Here is a 20,620-nt window from a genome sequence, read left to right as displayed (position 1 = left end):
ATACTTTTTCTTGCCACTGTATAAGAGCTGGTTGGAAATCCCATTCCGAAACCAAATGGGACTGTCTAAAATGTCTATGTTGCAGCATTAACATTACTCTTCACTGCAACTACAGAGCCAAGCCCAAACCCTGAAAAACAGCCCCAGACCATTATCCCTCCTCCACCAAACTTTACTCTTGGTGCTAACTTTACTCTTGGCGAAGTGTTTCATCATACTACTATATTACTGAACAAAATTTGTCATAACAGCTTATGATATCTTTCATGATGTTCATTGTTTTGTTGACGTTATATAGCAAACAAGGAGTAACTCAGTGCTCTTTTCAAACAACTGTTAAAAGCACATATCAAAACTGAGGTTCTATTGGTAGGTCCCAAATCTCTGGTCACTAGAAAGTCTAACTACAATATTGACATAGATTGACATAGTGTCAGTGAGACCTTGCATGAGACCTTTGATGCCTAAATTATGTCCCTAACCCAAACTGCATTTTCAGTGACATTGCCCAATTTCAGCCATTACTCAATGTTCGTGACGTCAAAACATTGGCCCATAATTTCACATTCTTCTGTGTTGATTATTGTAATTCTTTTTTTTCGGATCCTCGACCACTAAAACATTAACAAACTTTGAATTGTTCAAAACTCTGCTGCTTACAAAAGTCTGCTCACATCACCCTCATTCTCCAGCTGCACTGGTTGCCAATAATGTCACGTATTAAGTATAAAAAACTACCCACTACTTTCAAAGACCTTCATGGTCTGGTCCCTCTGTGTCTTAGGGAGCTCCTTACAGCCCCCTGACAAACCTTGTCCTGTACTTCTCCTTCCTCCTTGAATTCTGAATCTATTCTGAAGACTTTGTTCTTTTAGCAAAACTTCTCTCCTTCATCTATCTTATAGATTTTTTTCATCAAACAAATATTTACAAATGTGATTTTCGGAATAAAGCTTAGTCTTAACCCATTAAACTGCAGGTTTATTTTTTCAGCTGTTAATCTTATCATAGCAGTAATTACATAAGAATTATATAGTAATTCTATGTAATTCTATTTCTAATTATATAGTAATACTATGTAATTAACATGTAACTAATAAGTAAGTTATGAGATGAGTAATTGAAGTGTGGGTTCTTGCAGTTACTATGTGAAATTATTGCAAACTAACAAAGAAAGTGTGTTCCCCAAACTGTTGATATATAAAGTACATGAAATGGTCAAAGATTATGCTCTTTTTTTCTACGCTTTCTCTGTATGTCTCTCTCTTATGGAGTCCCTTTCTTGCTCTTTCTCTTTCCCTTACTATCTCCTTCTTCCCCACTTTCTCTCTCTCTCTCTGTCTTTTTTAATCCCTTACTCTCTCTTTCTATCTCCCTCATCTTTGCGCTCTCTCTCTCTCTCTTTCTCTCTCTCTCTCTCTCTCTCTCTCTCTCTCACCATCTGTATCCAGTAAGGGGGGGAAAGCTCAGGGCCTGAGCAGACGCAGTATTAAGTGGTAAGGAGGAGAAAATCTGGGGCTTGACTTTGAAGCCAGGAGCGTGAGGATTAATTCAAGCACGAGAGATAAGACCCAACACACACCCTACTTAATACACACACACTCTCTCCCATACACACTCACTCACACACACACACAGGTGGTGGGGGAATCACTCTTTTATATGTCTTTTCATGTATTATCATGTATTATAAGGAACATTTGATGATGGTTCAGTAATTAATTGAATTTTCTAACTTGCAGATAAGGTTACAGCGAAACAGGCCTGTGTCCTTGGGCATGAAGCTCATTTACATTCGAGGTTATCTTTTACTTTTTGGTGTGTATATGAGTCGTGTGTCATATGTATGTGCTCATTATAGATAGCTCATTGTATTTTTCGCTATTAGTGGTGTTTGAGGTGAAAGCTTGGGGTCAGCATGGTTTAAAAGTAACTTTGAGGTCAACGTGAGGTCAAATGTTGTAAAGCTACTATAGTAGAAGTAGTCAGCCAGTGGCATAGTTATCCCCAGGCCCACATGCTAAATTTTTCAACTAGGCACCTTCAGTTTAAGACTCAATCACAAGATGAGACAAAGTCATTATGATACAGTGGTAGAAAACATAAAAGACTTATAAACAACATGCATGAAAGAGTGCATTACCAGTAGGCACTTTAATTTTTAATGTTTGCCTTGAAGGTGAACACACACTAGCAGAGAACTGTCATCCAGCACAGCTTCATTGTGGTCACATCCTTATGTGCCGAGAGCATTTTTGAAAGTGACTTTAGCAAGAAGTCAATTTGTCACATTTTAGAAGGAGAATTTCCACTCAGTTCTAACGAGCCATTCCAATTAATCAAAAGTCTGCGTTATGCATCCATGAATCAAGTTAGCTTCATCTCCTCATTACAATAAACTTCAGATGCATCATTATATCAAAAACATTACTGCAAAATAGAACAGCAAACTTCATGATAACCACAAGAGAGGCAAAGTGACAGGGTTAAAGTGTAGCTTGGTGGTTATAAGGTGGTTGCTAAGGTGATGTTTGGCCATTGCTATGGTATCCCAGGTGGTTGCTAAGGTGTTGCTAAGTTGATGCTATGCTATCCCAGGTGGTCGTTAAGGTGTTACTAAGCAATTGCAATTGTATCCTAGGTGGTTGTTAAGGTGTGGCTAGGTCATTGCTATGTTATCCCAAAGGCCTGCCAAGGTGTTGCTAGGCCCTTACTGTGCTATCCCAGGTGCTTGCTAAAGTGTGGCTAGGCTGTTTCTATGGTATCCATAGTGGTTGTTAATATGTGTGTATAAATAGGTGCTGGTATGTATATGGGTCTATATGTAATGTCATTGTGTCTGAAACTGAAGGCAGCTGTGTCAATGGCTTGCTGTGCTGTGCACACTTCAAAGGCAGCAATACACATGGTTGCCAAGATACAACAGCTAACCAGTGCCAAAAGTATTGTATTTGTATTTGTACACAAACCAATCCCTCTCTTCCACTGTATCAGTGCTGGTGTTTTCTGTTATTTTTTGCTAACCACACTGGTGCAGACTTAAAAGATTAGGAATATGTAAGGCAGCGAAGGAAACATCTACACTGCCTTGAAAAAATGGCCAGACAGAGGAACCTCAGCAGGCAGCGTTTTATAAGTGTCATATAAGTGCCTTTGTGACATCATTTGTAGTAGTTAGATTTGACATTTCACTCTGCCATTCATTTCCAAGGGGAAAAAAATAGTCTTTGAATGAATGCTGCATGAAATCATTTGTTCAATTCATAGTATTTGATTTTGAGTCATTAGGACCACGTCACCATGTTGGTAGGCAAGCTGACAGAGCTCGTCTCATCACAGTTACTGCAACAACAACCGCACAGGTGGCTAAAGACCAAGAGGAAAAAAGATCAGAATGACTACAAAAAAAAACTTAAAAAGTTTATATATATGGATAATTTAGTAGTGTCTCCAGAAAATGCTTTAAGGAAAAGATTAGCTAGACTGGTGGACTTGATCCATATAACCTGCATATCTCCAATTCCAATCCATTAGATTTTACAAAAACTAATAAAAGTGGCTACCAAAGCTCTTGAATAGTAAACTCATACACATATATAAAGATGAAGTTAGCTTCTTATTCTCCAGCTTGTCATTTGAATTTTCTGTTCCACCTTAATTGGTGCTGTAGCTACACTGAGGTGCCTTGAACGTAGAATGAATTATGAAAGCTGACATCAGCTAACTTAAAAAATGCATTAATTTACCTCAATAAATGCATTAATTTACCTCAGTAAATGCATCAATTTATCTCAGTAGATAAAACCTTAATCAAAAAATACTTTGAACTTTGGAAATGTTTCATAAGCAGATAATGAGCAGCACAGCAAAGCAGATGTTAAACGCGTCTAACTGGCTGATCTAACACCACGTCCCAACCACACACTTCTGTACTTCACCTACTACACTAATGAGTGCACTTCTAATGGGATATGCACTATTTATTGTGTTATTCTCAGCCATTTCAGCTTTTATTTGTTATCACTACAGCAACAAATCAAATAAAATCAAGACAAGACACTCAAATATGTCAATTAATATGTTTTTAAAATGAGATTTAAAAATGGATAAAAAGTGTGTTACTGCCTTTGCTGGATCGGTTTTGGCGTTGCTATCTCATTACAAACTGCCCCAGCACAATAAACTTCATGTTGCCTACCAAAATGATGGCAGCACAATTGTGATATCATTGGAATACCATCAATGGATAGTGTAGGCTATTTTGTGGTTCTAGCTCGACAGCTGTAGGAGGATTAGCATTGCAAATTTTTGACCATAGAATAATAATGTAACTTTGGGAGAGGTAAAGAAGCAGGATGCAAATGCAGGTCCTTGGTTTTATTAAAAATCCATGATATAAAGGTATTCAAAAGTGCCAAAAAATAAAAGACAGAACAATACTGAAAAAAAAATAGTGAAACATAAATAAACCCGAAGATAGAGGGATGTAAAGAAACTAGAAAACAAATGAGAAATAACCAAAACATGAGAGAACAAAACACCCAGCAAACTCAAAGCACACATGCAGGGGTATAAATACACATGGAACAGCCTAGTAGAGTGTAAAGGAAGCTTGAGCTTCATATTTTGTACCATTTGCTGTGCTGTGTGGTGCAGCTGGTATGTGGGTCTTTGGAAGTGATCAATTATACACTGATGTCATTAGAAGCAGAGGTGATTCCTTGGCGCTCAAAAACATGGGCCTATACACAAGTGCATACCCTGCTGACTCAGATACCACACCATTGTAGCTTGCAACCTAATGACGATCTAGCTAGGAGGATAGCTTTACCAGCTAATGCTAGCAGATAGCATCATATATTCAAACATCACTTTATGTAAGAAATAAAAATCAAATAAGGCAGCAAATAAATTCACAGGGCAGTTAATTACAAGACTATGCTGTGGTCTTCCTAAGCATCTGCACTTTTTTGGAGCAATAGAACTCAAGGGCACTAGGTTTAGACGCATGCATGTGGGACAGACTTGTGTGATGTACAGGCTGTACAAAAGCCAGCACAACAAGAGATCATACTCATCTTTTTTTTAAATTAACTAAATTGTTTATCTACAGTGGCTCAGTATAGATTGCCCAGCATAATACAGCTCAGTATATTAAATTAATATACTAACGCATTTTCCTCTTCACTATGTTGGTCAGCCAGCTGTAAAACCTCCACTCTGATTTGTCTAAGCTGGTATCTGAAGGAATTTTGGATAGAAGGCTGCTTTTGAGTCAGCATGGATGCTTGGGGCTTATAGATAGGCTTGTGAGCACCCATTTAAATGCCAGAATGAGCAGTGGGACACCCTTCTACAGCCTCATGGTTCTTGCAGTCCCACATACTGGGGCAAGAGACCTCAAAAGCACTAGGTATAGAAGTGTGCATGTGGGACAGACTTGTGCAAAGCACAGGCTGTACAATACCCAGTGCAATTAGAAATCATTCTCATCTGTTTTTAAATTAAAAATGTTTATCTACAGTGGCTCATTATAGATTTCCAGCATAATGTAGCTCGATATGTTAAATTAATAAACAAATGCATTAAACAAATGAACTTTCCAGCTGTAAAACCTCCACTCTGATTTGTCCTAGCTGGTATCTGAAGGAATTTTGGATAGAAGGCCACTTCTGGGTCGGCATGGATACGGTCCTTGCCAAAGCCTGCACTAAAGGGGCTTGTGAGCACCCATGTAAATGCCAGAATGAGCAATGGGACACCCTAAAGCCTCATTCTTCTCATAGGCTTGTGCAAACAGACAGCAAGACTTCATGTGTGCCATTTAGTACAGGCCTAATGCCAGCAATTAAGACATGGTATAGCACTGCTACAGCGGTGTATTATTGTATTACACCTGTCTTTCTGACAGAGCTGGGGAAACTGATTTAAGTCCTACCATTAAAACTACATCTAATGTTTGTCTTTACTTCCTCTAGTTTGTTTAAAGACTTAATTAGGGGGGTCAGACCTCCCCATACCCCTCCCTTCTTCCTACCCTTATTCTTCGCATCAGTAAAAAACTGAACTGTACCTTCTTTTCGCTGGGATGGTACCCTCAAGGGTGCATTTCAGTATCTTTAGTTAAGGAACACTGTACCATGTTCTGTTACAGATCTTTAAGTACTAAGTTGCGTCAAGGCCATGCACACTGTCTTGACTCCATCATTTCTATTTTATCTTCTATTTTAAAAAGGTCAAGTTAGTCATGTACTTTTCTCTTAGGAAAGTGCATGCAGTGTACCTTTAAACTTGTGTAAGAGACACAATTGAGCCTTAACCCCTTTACACTGTTAGGAATAAAGGTTCTGTGCAGGTACATTTTGCACCCTCAAAAGGTACAACAGTGGTTTTAAGGTCCAAATAAGTTTTTCCCAGGTGAAAAGTACATATTTGTACCTTTTCATAACCTAATATTTTAAGACAGAACAATAAAATAAGAAGCCTGGAGAGGAGACGGGGTGTGTGGAGTCAATACAACTTGGAATTATGGTACAATTATGTTCCCTGACTAAATGTACTGAGATGTACCCGTGAGGGTACGACCCCAGTGATGAGAGGGGTACTGCCCCAGTGACAGTTTTGTACCTTTATTTCTGAGAGTGTAGTGTGAGGCCATGAGATTTAAAATAAAGCTCTTAAAGATACTGACTCATCGCCGTAGTCTAAGAATTAATTATTATATGCACTCAGAATTGTGCACATAAACAAAAATGGCTATGCTTCATAGCACAAGTAGGCATTTTGTTCCTACAGCCAGCATCTCTCTCTGTAATACACAACCCAGATCAACGATCAGCTATACATCTCCTTTGGATCCATTAATTGTCCACTCATTTATTTTCATATGGTCTGGTGCTGAGAACAGAAACTGCAAACTTAATGATGAGTCTAGCTCATTTGTTCTAATGGCATCATCTCAAAAGGCTGTAAATCGAGGACAGAGCGAGCTCAGCACAGAGGAAACTCTGCAGATATGAATGGAGGAGTCAGCTTCGATCATGACGTGTCACTATAAATACAGGTTTATAAATAGCCCAAGGCAAGCGACTGACCGATGCAGTCAGTAGACGTCCGCTGAAGGCCTTGGCTAATGCTTCTTTATGAGCTTAAGGGGATGACAAACAGTCCACGTGCTCTCACTAATACAACACAGGGGAGTCCCCTAGTATGTCTGTCAAAACATGCTGGCCAGTGCTTGACTGAATAACAGCCGTTTGAAGGTGTTTAATGGACTAAACCTTGGTGTTATTGGTCAGTAAAACAACAGGCTCAGGGTGTAGGCCTACTCTGATGTTTCAGATCGCTTTTCCGCAATTCATCAGACAACGTCTGATGGGGAATTCTTCCCTTTAGAAAGTGAACTGTAATAATGACGATAGTTTACTATAGAGTACTATGAGACAGTACTATAAGAGCATTATAAAGAGGAAAAAGTACTACAGATTATTGTAGAAGTATCATACAACACCAAAGGAAGTGGGGTTTTGTAGGGGTCCGTTTTTAATTAAGAGAAGGCAACAACTTTTTAGTTGATAAAGAAATACAGCAGGATTTAAGATCTGATACGATTCATTTCACCCAGATGACGGGGATTAGTGAAGTCCAGGTTTTAATGCAGCGTTTGAAACCCACAGAGCTTCTGCCCTCATTTTATAGTCTATTGCACTGTCATGTTTCATAAAGGCTCGCTCTCCTCTCAGCGTAAGGGTAACAGTGTCGGCCATATGACAGATGGGAAAAGCAAATTATATTCAACAATCTGTCATCCAGAGGGGGCAGCACACTTCCTGTTTTCATTCCAATTCCTTAATCGTTTTGATTCCTTATATTTTTTCCTCTCTTGACAAAAATGTGCTTTTCTTTCCTTTCTTAGCCTTAATCCCTCTTTCCCATCCTTTACTCTTTTTTCCTTTCCTTTCCCTTGCTTTCCTCTCCTACTCTTTTGTGTCCTCTCCTCTCCCAACACTCTGTCACCTTGAGGGGACAGTACATTCCATGTTTTTATTTCAATTCCTTAATCATTTTGATTTTCCTCCATTGACAAAAATATGCTTTGTTAAGTTTGAGGCCTTTTTCTTTCCACTTATTTTCATTTCATCTTTTCTTTTCTTTTCTTTTCTTTTCTTTTCTTTTCTTTTCTTTTCTTTTCTGTCCTTTCCTTTCCTTTCCTTTCCTTTCCTTTCCTTTCCCGTCCTGTCCTGTCCTGTCCTTCTCTTTTATGTCCTCTCTTCTCCTCTCCCAACAATCTGACATCTTGAGAGGACAGTATGTTTTTATTTCAATTCCTTAATCATTTTGAATCCTTATTTTTTTCTCTCTTGACAAAAATATGCTTTTCTAGTACAAGGACCAAAAAGGTTCAAAATTTGAGGCTTTTTTACTTCCTTTCATTCCATCCTCTTTTCCATTCTTTCCTTTCCTTTCTTTTTTCATTTCTTTTTCATCACTTCCTTTCTTTTCCTCCTGTTTCCCATCATTTCACTTTCTATTATTTCCCATTCATTCCTCCTGTTTCCCATCATTTCCTTTCCTATTATTTCCCATCTGTTCTTCCTGTTTCCCATCATTTCCTTTTCCATCCGTTCCTCCTGTTTCCCCTCATTTCCTTTCCTCCTGTTTTCCATCCTGTCATTTTCTCCTGTTTCCCATCATTTCCTTTCCTCCCGTTTTCCATCCTGTCCTTTTCTCCTGTTTTCCATAATTTCCTTTCCTTTCCTTTCCTTTCCTTTCCTTTCCTTTCCTCCTCTTTCACATCCTTTATTCCTCTTTCCCTCTTTTCCTTTCCCTTCCCATTAATTAATTTCCTTTCATTATTTCATATTTTCTGTCTCCTTGCGTTTTCCCTCTTTTCCATCCTTTCATTTCCTCTGCCTTGCTGTCCTTTCCTTTCCTTTCCTTTCTTCTCTTCTCTTCTCTTCTCTTCTCTTCTCTTCTCTTCCTGCCTCTCCTCTCCTCTCCTCTCCTCTTTGCTCTCACTCTTTCCTTTCAGCATAACATCCTAATCCCTGTCCCCTCCCTTCACTCTGAACTCTTCCTTTCCGCGGAACTTTTCCTCCTCAGTTCTCCATCCACGTCATTCTCTCCGTCCCCCCTTAAACCTTGAGCTCTAAAAATAACTCTGCTCTTCAAACAAAGTCGTTTTTTTCGCCCAAATACTACCACGCTGTTGTATGTTTCTAGGCAACGCAGTCGCGAACACCTGCGTCATTTCCACGCGCGTTAGTGTTTTTTTTTCCCACCCGTGTTCCGACAAACCCCACCCTCCTCTTCGTGTGCCTTGATTGGCTAGTCGTGTTCCGCCTCCGGTCCAGGACTGGCTGTTAGTCCATATTCACAAGCAGCTCGCAGTTCTAGAATGCCTCGCGTATCGTTGGGGGCGTGGCTTTTGGAACAGCGCTCTTCAGGGCTTAATCACGTTGATCACTATTCTGGCTTAATTACGTTCTAGAACGCGGCTCAGTCTAAGAATGTGAACTCCTTAGCCAATCCCTGCGCGGGAGGGGCGGGGTTTGTACGAATACGGGTGGGAAAACAAAAAACACCGCGTTTCGCTGGAGCCTCTTCTGAGCGCAGTAAATCCGAGCAGTTCGCAGCGAGAGAGTGGAAGCGCCTCTCCAGCACGACCTTCCTGCTGTTTGGTGTAAATCAGTCGTTTCTGGACCAGCTTTCTGTCTCCGGCGCTTCCACAACACACATATTCAGACTGAAAACACCGCTGCGCTCTCGGGATTCGGCTCGGTCACGGTGCGGCGAGGTTTTATTGGATTGTCTCGCATTGTGGGCAGCTTTTCACACGTCCAGCGGGAGTCGACCAACAATTACGCGTATGGTTTACATAGATTTGCATTTTATCCATTTTGTTTTTAGATTTACTGTCTCTTTTGTTGTTGTTTTTACTGCTCTGGCAAACTTTATAGCATTAAGTGCGCGTGAACTTGAACTTGCATTATTAATGACCGAAACAAACTTTTATTTATTTGTTTATTTGATATTTCAGGAGAACTTCATATAGAAGTGAACATGACCAGTGTCATCTGTGAGGAAAGCCTCGTGCCGGAGTCCCCGCGCGGTTCTGCCTCGCGCCCAGCAGAGCCGCCGCTCCAGCTCGAGTCCACGCGCTCCGTCTGACCCCCTCCTCCTCTTCTTCTTCCTCTTCCTCCTCTCTGCGGGATGAGCGCGGCGGAGCTGGAGCGTGTGTCCCTGCACTCCGCGGGCGCGACCTCGGCAGGCTCTAGCGGCCGCGCGCTCTCCGCCAACGTGAAACGTCTGCACGACGCGCTGCACGCGCTGCTGGGCGACGCGGAGCGCGAGCAGTTCGTGCACTGCCTGAACGCGTACCACGCGCGGCGTAACGTGTACGACCTGGTGCGCACGCTGCGCGTGATCCTGGACACGCCGCGCAAGCGGCAGCTGCTGCCCATGCTGCGCCTGGTCATCCCGCGCTCCGACCAGATGCTCTTCGACCAGTACACCTCTGAGGGGCTCTACCTGAAGACGGAGCTGCTCACGAGCGCCGTGGTGGGCCCGGAGGACCCGGGTGACGCGCCGAGCGAGGCCGGGGAAGCGGAACCCCGCGCGCGTGTCCCGTCCGTGCACTTCGCGTCCGCGCAAGTGCTGCCCGATTTCAGCACCGCGCCCGAACGGACAGCGCCCGCACTGCCGGACACGGCGCTGAGGCAGGAGGCGCTCGACGAGGTTCGCCATGTGACCCTGAAGCGCAGCAAGAGCCACGAGGGCCTGGGCTTCAGCATCCGCGGAGGGTCCGAGCACGGAGTCGGGATCTACGTGTCTCTGGTAGAGCCCGGATCGTCCGCGGAGAGAGAGGGACTGCGCGTGGGGGACCAGATCATCACCGTCAACGACATGGTGTTCGACAGAGTCACTCACGGAGAAGCAGTCAAGGTGACGTGTGTGTGTGTGTGTGTGTGTGTGTGTGTGTGTGTGTGTGACAGAAGTCAGAGACCACCCTTCATGTATTTAATTTCCAGTCAAAAAGGTACGGAAATCCGGAGAGGCCATGAGCTGCTGCTATAATGTTCTGAATTGCTATCTTGAGATAACAAGTTAATTATCTTGTGATAACAAGATAATCAACTCGTTATCTTGAGACACCTGACATAACAAGATAAACAACGTTGTTATCTTGAGATAAAAAGATAATTAACAAGATCACAAAGTTGTTATCTTGAGATAATGAGTTAATTATCTTGTGATCTCAAGAGAACAACTTTGTGATCTTGAGATCACAAGATAATTAATTAGTTATATCAAGATAAAAACTTTGTTATCTTGAGATAATTGTTATTGCAAGATAACAACTTTTGCCATCTTGACATAACCAGATAACTAACTCGTTATTTTAAGATAATAAGTTTTGTCATGTAGATATAACAAGATAATTAACTCATTATCTCAAGATAACAATCCAGAAAATTATAACTACCTCATGGCCTCATTCAGTACAAGTTATTAATTTTTCAGCATCAGGACAAAAGCAGAAAATGTATTTTAGCTCAAAATTACCCAGAAGTCTCAAAAACTAAATATGACTTTTTTTCAGTATTTAGTGTGTCCACACTTTACCCACTGCTGTCATGCTTTTCAGGAGAGTCACTTACAGAAATCTGCAGGGATGTTTTTCCACACCTCCAAAGTTCAGTTTTAGAAGTTGGCTGCATTTTCTGCTTCTCACAATCCAACTGATCAAACATATTCTGTGATGTTGAGGTCTGGACTCTGAAGTGGACAGTTCATTGGGCCTCATTCACCAATACCAAGTTTTTTCCTAAATTCATTCTTGAGAAAGGTCCTAAGAAAATGATGTGTTCCTAAACTGAATAGTTCACACTGTTGTGCTCTAGACTGTGTGTAGATTCTGTTCTTATTTAAGAACAAATCCCAAATAAGAAAACACTGGTGAATGTCAGCATCTTTGTAAAAACTGTGTAAATGGGTTTTACAAAGAAATTTCTTCTTAAGAACAGTTGGCGAGTGAGGCTCATTGTTCTGAGCTTTGTTGTGGTGAGGTGTCTTCTCACAGTGGAAGGATGGATACCTGAAGCGGCTTGATTTTCTCCTCTCTCTCAGAGATGAAAGCTTTAAGTACTGTTTATGTGAAGGTGACAGATTTGGTGGTCTGCCAGCTTTTGCACGGTTGTTACGAGTCCCATTTTCTCTACATCTTTTAACCATTATTTGACCTCCAGTTTCGGAAACTCCTTTTTTGACTTTTCTATATTTTTAAAACTAATCTAAAAAGAATGAAGAATGAAGAATGAATAACTTGTACCTTATGTCTATTTTGACTGGAAATGAATAAATTAGGGGGGGGGGTTTCTGACTTTTGCACAGTACTGTCTGGTCTGAATGGTGCGTGTGTGTGTGTGTGTGTGTGTATGTTTGTGCACATGCTCTTCACCCTTCAGTGACTGTATTACATGCACAGTGTGTACAATTCAATATAATGTCCTACAGAAGGACGTCCACTCATGCTCTGCTCTTTTGTCCATTTCTCCTATAAAGAGCCTGTCAGACTGAAGGCACTCTCACATCCTCCTGCTTCACTCTCATAAAGCCCCTCAGTTCTGTTTGAGCCATAACTGGGCAAACAAACTGCTGGCCCACGTCCTAGGCCTGGTCACTGGCTGTGGCAGGACCGCGATCAATGTTTTATTTATTCTGTCCACTTAATGACACAGTGGCGTGCCACTGCCTCTAGCTTCTCTCGTGACCTCAGCTGCTGTCCCTCTGGCGTTTGTACAGATTGGCTCTGCTCTCATCTTGTCCCCACTTTGGCCTTTTCTCTGATTTTTTTGCTGTTTTTATTGGTGATTTCAGATAAGTGGATAATTTAATTAAAAAGGCCCTTTGGATAGAACAGGATTGGGCTTGTTTACAATGCATCAGCGTTATGGTAAATTTAATTAGCTCTAAAACCCTCCCGTCATGAAGTGTATACTGTATATGGATACAGTAAATTGTAATTGGTGGTATCTGTGGGTATTTCATTTGTTAGATTTCAGTTCGAGCTTAAAGCAGCACAGCATGATTACATAATGGTTACAGTGAGGTTTTCAAGAGGGAAATAATGACAGGCATCTCTCTCTCTCTCTCTCTCCCTCTCTCTCTCTCTCTCTCTCTCTCTCTCTCTCTCTTTCTCTCTCTCTCTCTCTCTCCTTGTGTGTGGGCTGGCGGCAGTATGTTTGTTTTCGAACACTGAATCCAGACTGTACTGGAAAGTGTACCATTCTTTCTTTCGTTCTCTCTCTCGCTGTCTTTGAATCTGACGTTATTCGCTCGCCCGTATGAGTAATGCAAATCCTGTTGCACAGCCAGAACTCAATTCATGGCCTGTGAGGCAAGCGTACGGCAAGCAGCACTAATGCTGGAGAGAATATCTCAATTATGCGCAAGCTTTGTGCTAAAGCAGCCCACATCAGTTACTAATAGGCTGGCACTCCTCAACCAGATGGCTCTCAATATTCACCAAAAATCACTCAGTCACTGTTTTCATTGCAATATATGGGTGCAGCTTGTTCTGTGTTTCGTAACCTGGTCTTGCATGCAGCGAGTGGAGGGTACTGGATGTGCTGGTCCCTCTGCTCTAGCACTTAGGCCCTAGGTTGATCCCTCTGAAGATTTATTCTTGTATTCGTGGTTCTGTAGCTCATGCCTGCTGCATTACTAGCCGGTCCATCTTGATTACCGGTGTGGAGGGATTAGGAGTGACCGGCCGTGTTGCCAGCTTCTTCCTGGAAATGTGTCTAAATAAAGATTCTGGAGGTGAGCAGGGTGCCTGTCTCTTTAAGAGTAACACTGCAGTGTGTATAAGGGCCTGGGCGCATTGAGCCAACATGTCAGGTCATCATTGACCATATTTTTTGTGATGAGGGGCATTCTGGCCTAAAACTAGAGTTTAATATGTTGTTTGTCGAATTCATAATTTTAGATCTTTTTTCTTCGTTTTCTTTAATCAGTGTTCTCTCACTACAATACCCAGCATGCATTATGCAGATACATCATACAATCATTGGGAATCCCTGTGGTATCAACCAATACTGACAGCTGGTCACTGATCTATAAGCTAATAAACACAACCAATCTAGTATAACACTTACCTCAGCTGTCTAACAGAATCATAAAGAAAGCAATTGTCTTTATTCAGCACAAAATGAATGATAGAGACAATTTCTTTAACAAGTTTAGCCAAAGAAGCCAAACTGACATAAGGTGTCTAGATAGGCAGGTAGCTACCATGCTAACTTCAGCTTTTAGCTTGTTGTCCTCTTCATCTTTTCTTTTGTTAGCAAAATCCATTCTCTCCATTGTTACTACAAAATTTCTACAGTTAAATAGTTGAAATAAAATATTGAGCACTCTAGCAGTAACAGCTATCTGCCTTTATTCCGCATTCACCAGCTAATGGGGGATAAAAACATTTCAAACTGTCCCCAAAAATCCACCCAAAGCAGTTGTAGTTGTTTTCCCTCCCACCTTCAAGATACACTGTATAGACACAAGTAATGGGACATGCCTCCTAATTATTGAGTTCAGGTGTTTCAGCCACACCCGTTGGTAACAGGTGCATAAAATTAAGCACACAGATTTGCAGTCTCAATTCATAAACACTGGCAGTAGAATGGGACTTTAAACATGGCACTGTCATAGGATGCCACCTCAACGTGGCACTGTCATAGGATGTCTGCCACAAGTCAGTTTGTGAAATTTCTGTCCTGCTAGATCTGCCCTGGCAACTGTAAGTGCTGTTACTGTAAAATGAAAGTGCCTATACTCTGTTGAATCACTCACTAATGAATTCCAAATTGACTCCGGAAGCAACAAAAGAACTTTGATCAGAAGCTTCACGAAAGGAGTTTCCATGGCTGAGCAGCTACACACAAGTCTAAGTCTAAGACTCTGGAGCACAATGCCATCTGGACTGGTTTGGCAAATACCAGGAGAACATTACCTCCCTGACTGCATTGTGTCAAGTGTAAAGTTTGGTGGAGGAGGGATAATGCTATGGGGTTGTTTTTCAGGGGTTGGCCTAGGCCCCTTAGTTCCAGTGAAGGGAAGTCATAATGCTTCAGCAAACCAAGACATTTTGGACAACTGTATGTTTCCAACTTTGTGAGAACAGTTTGGGGAAGGTCTCAGCCTGGTTTCAACCCAGTTTCATTCTGGCCAGAGTGTAGGTTTAAGAGGTAACCTTTAAGAGGTAACATCTTACCTAAAAGAGGTAACAACATTCAGAGTGGACAGATGAGAAATGTGCCATTCTAGAGAACCTTACCGTGATGGTGATAGAAACTAGACGTCTCAAGCATTTAATGCCTCTAAAAGCTCTCTCACAAAAAGTTATTACATGAAATGGAGTATTTTACCATTATCAAAATAATGTCAACCAGGGTGGCTGGTAGCCTAGTGATAGGAGAGGTGAGCCAGTACCTGGAAGGTTGTGGGTTCAAATCCCCAGACTGACTGGGTATACATGCTTGTGCCCCTGGGCAAGGCATAACTCCCCACTGCCCCAGGTGACCGCTCTGCTGGCTGCTACCAAACTGGGCATAGTTAGGACCAGTAAAGTACATAACAGAACACATAAAAACTCAGAAGACATGTAGGTTCACCGTAAAAAACGAGTCAATGTTTTATAAAATTTTGAGACTTGATTGAACTTCTAATAGTACGTTTTTAGTGTTTTACTTTCTGTTAACATTTAAGACAACCAGATTACTAACTAATCGTTTTTTGCAGTGCACAGAAAACAGATTATTCTGGAAAGTATTAATTTTGCACCATCAATTAAAAAAAAAGCTTGTGCAAGCTTTCTTTTAATAGAAGAATGTAATTAGGACACATCGGCTGCTGCACAGTAGCAACCAACACACGACGCGCAAGCACATCAGGGCTGAAGGTATCACAGCAGAAGATCGGTTCAATTCAGAACAGCAGTTAAAGTGATTAAGGAGATCGTGTTGCGTTATTTGGGTTGTTTCGTAATCGCCCACCCCACGGCACATGCACCCCCAAAGACCGAGCTCTTTGTGTCCTTAAGCTGAACTCCATGGGGTCATGAAGAAAGAGAGGCAGCCTAAAAGTGCCTCTGTGTGTGTGCCCTGCCTTAAAGACTGCCTGCTTAATTAAACGCTGCTATGAATTATTTAGTTCCTGATGAGGAACAGAATGGGCTCGATGAATAGCTGAGCATGGCCGTCCCAACAGGAGCAGCACTCTACACCTCTATTAGCTTAGCGTGCCAACCCAATTAGCCAGAAACAATTATACTCACAGGCACTGGAGCTGGAGACGGCCACTCTTCTGCTCTACTGCCAGAGCAGGTTGGATTTAATTAAAGAATACAGACTGAGCTGATGATCGATGAGCGAGTGACAGAGTTCCTCTCTGGCATCCACTGATGCTAACAAACACTGTATGTAGTCCCTAAACAAGACTGGGTTTAATGTGCAGAGATCATGTCTGATTCTATAGCACCCATGATTAGATCTGTTCACCTGTGAAATACCTTCCACTACACTCTAAAAAAGATGGTTTTGCCATAGAACCACCTTTTGTTCTATAAAGAACCATGATTGAAAAGACTTGTAAGTGTGAAGAACTTTTTAAAGATTTAACAGTGCAGTTATGTTTTTGTGTGGGAATACTAGAGTCTTATAGTCTATAGTTTGCAAGAAAAAAATCAATAACCAAATAATGTTTTTTAATCTGTCAGTAAGTGAGTTTTTCCCATCACTGAAGGCTGAAGTAACTTAGCCATCACCAAGCTCAGGCCTAAGACACGTGCAATATAGGCAGCCTGTCCAAAGTTTGAAATATATATTGAATCTTGGTAACACATTATTAGAATAACTTACTGAAGGTGCTTACCTTGAATTTGACTTACATTCAGTTAAATTTCTATTGAATTCACCTTACTTTCTCTAACTCTAAACCTGGCCCTAAACCTAACCATAGAATAGGTCAGCCAGTTTACACTGAAGGCCTGCAGTAACTGAATAATATGCTTTAGTATGTAAAAAGCCTGGGATTTTAAGAGCTTAAACCTAAAATCTAATCCTAACCCTAATCTTAAATTCAATTCAAAATGTACTCCTAACGCTAAGCCTAAAATGAACCCACAACCTAATCCTAACCCTAACCTTAAGATCAACCCAAACCTAAGCCTAAAATTAAGATCAACCTAAAACCTAATCCCAACTCTAACCTTAAAATCACCCCAAAACCTAGTCCTAATCCTAACCTTAAGATCACCTCAAAAATGAGTCCTAATTCTAACTTTAAGATCAACACAAAACCTAATCCTAACCTTAACCTTAAATTCAACCCAAAACCTAACCCTAACTTTAAACTCACTCCAAAACCAATCCTATGCCTAACCTTAATCTCAACCCTAAAATCACCCCAAAATCACATAGTCCTAACCCTAAAATCACCCCACCTACCTTCCTAACCCTGACCTTAAACTCAGCCCAAAACCTAATCCTTACCTTAACCTTAAGCTCAGCTCAAAACCTAATACTAACCCTAACCTTAAGATCAACCCAAAACCTGATTCTAACCTTAATCTTAAAATCAACTCAAAACCTAATCCTAACCCTAACCTCAAGATCAACCAACCTGCCTTATCCTAACCCTGACCTTAAGATCAGCCCAAAACATAATCCTAACCTTAACCTTAAGATCAACCTAAACCTAATCCTAACCCTAACCTCAAGATCGACCCAAAACCTAATCTTAACGTTAACCTTAAACTCAACCCAAAACCTAATCCTAATCCAACCTCTGGTCCTAAACCTATCCCTGTTCCTAATGCTAACTCTAACCCAAATGCTGTTGAGAATGAGTTTCATCAGATGGTTTGTTAACAATTTGAACATCTGTTGAACATCTGTTGGGGGCTGGACCCAAAGTTTGGAATACGTATTGTATTTTTGTTATTAAAATATCCCTGTATGGGTGGAAATATAGGACAGGTAGGAAGTTCACACGATGCCAATATTCATTCCCAATACAAAACACTACCATTTAAAAGTTCTGAATCACTGTTTTCAGTAATGTAAAGCCAGTGTGGTTGCAGACACTTGTATGAATTGATTATAATATGTTAGTCATGTTTAACTTCATGTTTTAGATAATCAGTAGGACACTCAGAAACTATAAATGAAAATGAAGAAATATTATCAATATCCAGAATTCATCAAACCTCATGGCAGATAACATGACAAAAAATGTACATGGATAATTCTAGTGTGTTATTTATCATGTAACACATTTGCAAAATCCTTGAAATCCTTGAGTACAATATCTAAAATAACTTTTGGTGTCCTTTTTTTTTTTTAGAAATGGGCCACATGAGCACATGATCACACACACGAGAACACAAAACTGCCAGTGTGAACTTTGGGACGGGCCGAGGGATCATCTGAATTATTTAACCGTGTCTTCATTTCTTTTCCTTGCATCATATTTTATCCCCTCCCTCTCTGGATATGTGAAAGAGATGCAGGGATGGAGGAATCAATGCCAAACAGATTTGCTAAATGAAATATCTTTGCTCACTCAGTCATCACTTTCAAGGTCTGTCAATACACAACCAGGTGTGATTAAAAACATATTTAACATTAATAAAGGCATCAACTGGCAGCTACACTGGATTCCACCTTATTAACTCACTTGTCACATGTTTTATCAAAAACTTTTTAATCATTTTTTTACTGTGTTGTCTCATTACCTTCAGTAAACATGACTCCACAGAGAGAGTGGAGAATTTTTAGTATAGAATTTGTACACTAATTTGCCTGTTTTGCTCATTTATGTTTCTCTTCTCGTAAACTGATTAGCAAAGCTGTACAACCAATCAGAGAGTTCTCTATGTCAGTTGGGCTCTGATGCTGATTTAAAGGGAAATTTCCTAAAGTTCCTGCATCATTAAATTGTTGAGATGTAAGGGTTCTTCTGTTGTTATAATGTGAAGCTTGTAATAATAGAAGAACCCTATTTGGTGCTATATAGAGCCCTTTTCAAAAAGGTTCTAAATTGAACCATATGCAACACATTCCCCATCAATATGAAGAACTCTTTCATGATGCAAAGAACCCTTTAATCATGCAAAGGGTTTTTTGAGTGTTTATGGTTCCATAGAGAACCCTTTTCTTTACTAAAGAACCCTTGAAGAACCAATTTTTAAGTGTGTATTTTTTTCAAATAATCAAGAAAAGATGTAAAGTGCTAGTTATACCAGATAAAAATAATGTGTGGCCATGACTTAGTAGGACATGGATATGAGATAATTAAGTCGTGGCCTCGAATTAGTAAGGCTTGGGAACAAGATCCTAATGCATGGCTATGACTTAGTAAGGTGTGGGAAAGAGATGATTAAGCCTTGACCAGGGCTTAATAAGGCATGATCTTGTTCCCTCGGCTTACTAAGTCATGAACACAAATCAATTATTTTGTTCCCACACCTTACTTAGTCGCGGTCACGACTTAATTATCTTGTATCCATACCTTACTAAGTTGTGACCACGCGTTAGGTTCTCGACCCCCCGCCTTATTAAGTCGTGGCCATGCATTATTTTTATTATGTGATGTCACCAGCAGGGCTTCGTAACACAAGACAGCTATTTAGTTAACTAACTAGTTACAGCAGCTAGCTTAGCTAAACTAAACTTAACTAAAACCTTCTTCAAAGTCTGATGTTAAAGAAAATGTTTCCAACTATTCATAACATGATAGGACAATTTGGATATAGCTCAAAACAGCGGATGAGGCAGAAAACAACAGTAAAGCTTTAAAAATGAACTAAACTTCTACCTCTTGTGAGTGGCCCCAGATGACGTCACAAGGTCCTTCTGATAGAGCTGCAAGAGTTGGGCCTCTAGCTGGAGGTCAGTACAGCCAGACACTGTTAGAATTTAATGAGTCTAAAAGGGACAAAGACAAAGGCTCTAAACGTAGCACTGGTGAGACCTGAGGTTTGATAGGGTTAAATGGTAAAATTCAGTGGCATGCTGAGCAGTAGGGGACTGCAGATCAAGCTCAGTTCTCTCTTCTCTCACTTTGGTGGTCAAACCACCTTCGGCTTACAAGCCTCTATGATAACCTTGTCTGCCATGCAGTGAATAGAGGCTAGTACATGGTAACCCCTTTCTTCTGGCATGTAGGTCTTATCTTGATCCCAGAAAATCCCCGCCTGTAGACTTAGCCACAAGCTAAGGGCTCCAGGTGCCTTGACGCCACTCACTGTGGTTTTTCCCCCATCAATCCACCACAGAGGCATCAGCCTGGGCTCTAAATCTCAGGGCTTGGCAACAAAAAGCAGCGCACACACATCACGGCCACCAAGTGCCAGTTTGTTCTGGGCGCGATCAGGAGCATGAAAGAGGATGCCAGAGTGTAGAATGGGTCTGTGGGAGATAACGTGCTTCAATTCATCAAAGCAGAAGCATGGGATTTTGAAAATGTAGCTAGGAGGTATGGAAAGGGAGCGAGTGAGAGAGGGAGATATGGAGGGAGAGAGAGAGAAAGAGGGCAGAGGTTGGTGGAAATGGAGTTTTAG

At 41.1% G+C, this 20,620-nt stretch overlaps 1 protein-coding gene across 1 annotated transcript in view; it reads left to right on the top strand.

Moving 5' to 3' along the window:
• Positions 1–10,158: 10,158 nt before the first annotated feature.
• Positions 10,159–20,620, top strand: part of whrnb (whirlin b) — a 116,833-nt gene continuing 106,371 nt past the window's right edge. Inside the window, exon 1 of the mRNA XM_036598569.1 lies at positions 10,159–10,944. Within this exon, the coding sequence (XP_036454462.1) occupies positions 10,213–10,944 (732 nt within the window). The 5' untranslated portion in view covers positions 10,159–10,212. The remainder of the gene's footprint in view (positions 10,945–20,620) is intronic.

This window comes from Colossoma macropomum, unplaced genomic scaffold (assembly GCF_904425465.1).
Source record: "Colossoma macropomum unplaced genomic scaffold, Colossoma_macropomum, whole genome shotgun sequence".
In the NCBI taxonomy this organism is placed as follows: Eukaryota; Metazoa; Chordata; class Actinopteri; order Characiformes; family Serrasalmidae; genus Colossoma; species Colossoma macropomum.
Note: the sequence above shows the minus strand (reverse complement) of the source record. Positions and strands in the feature narration are given on the sequence as shown.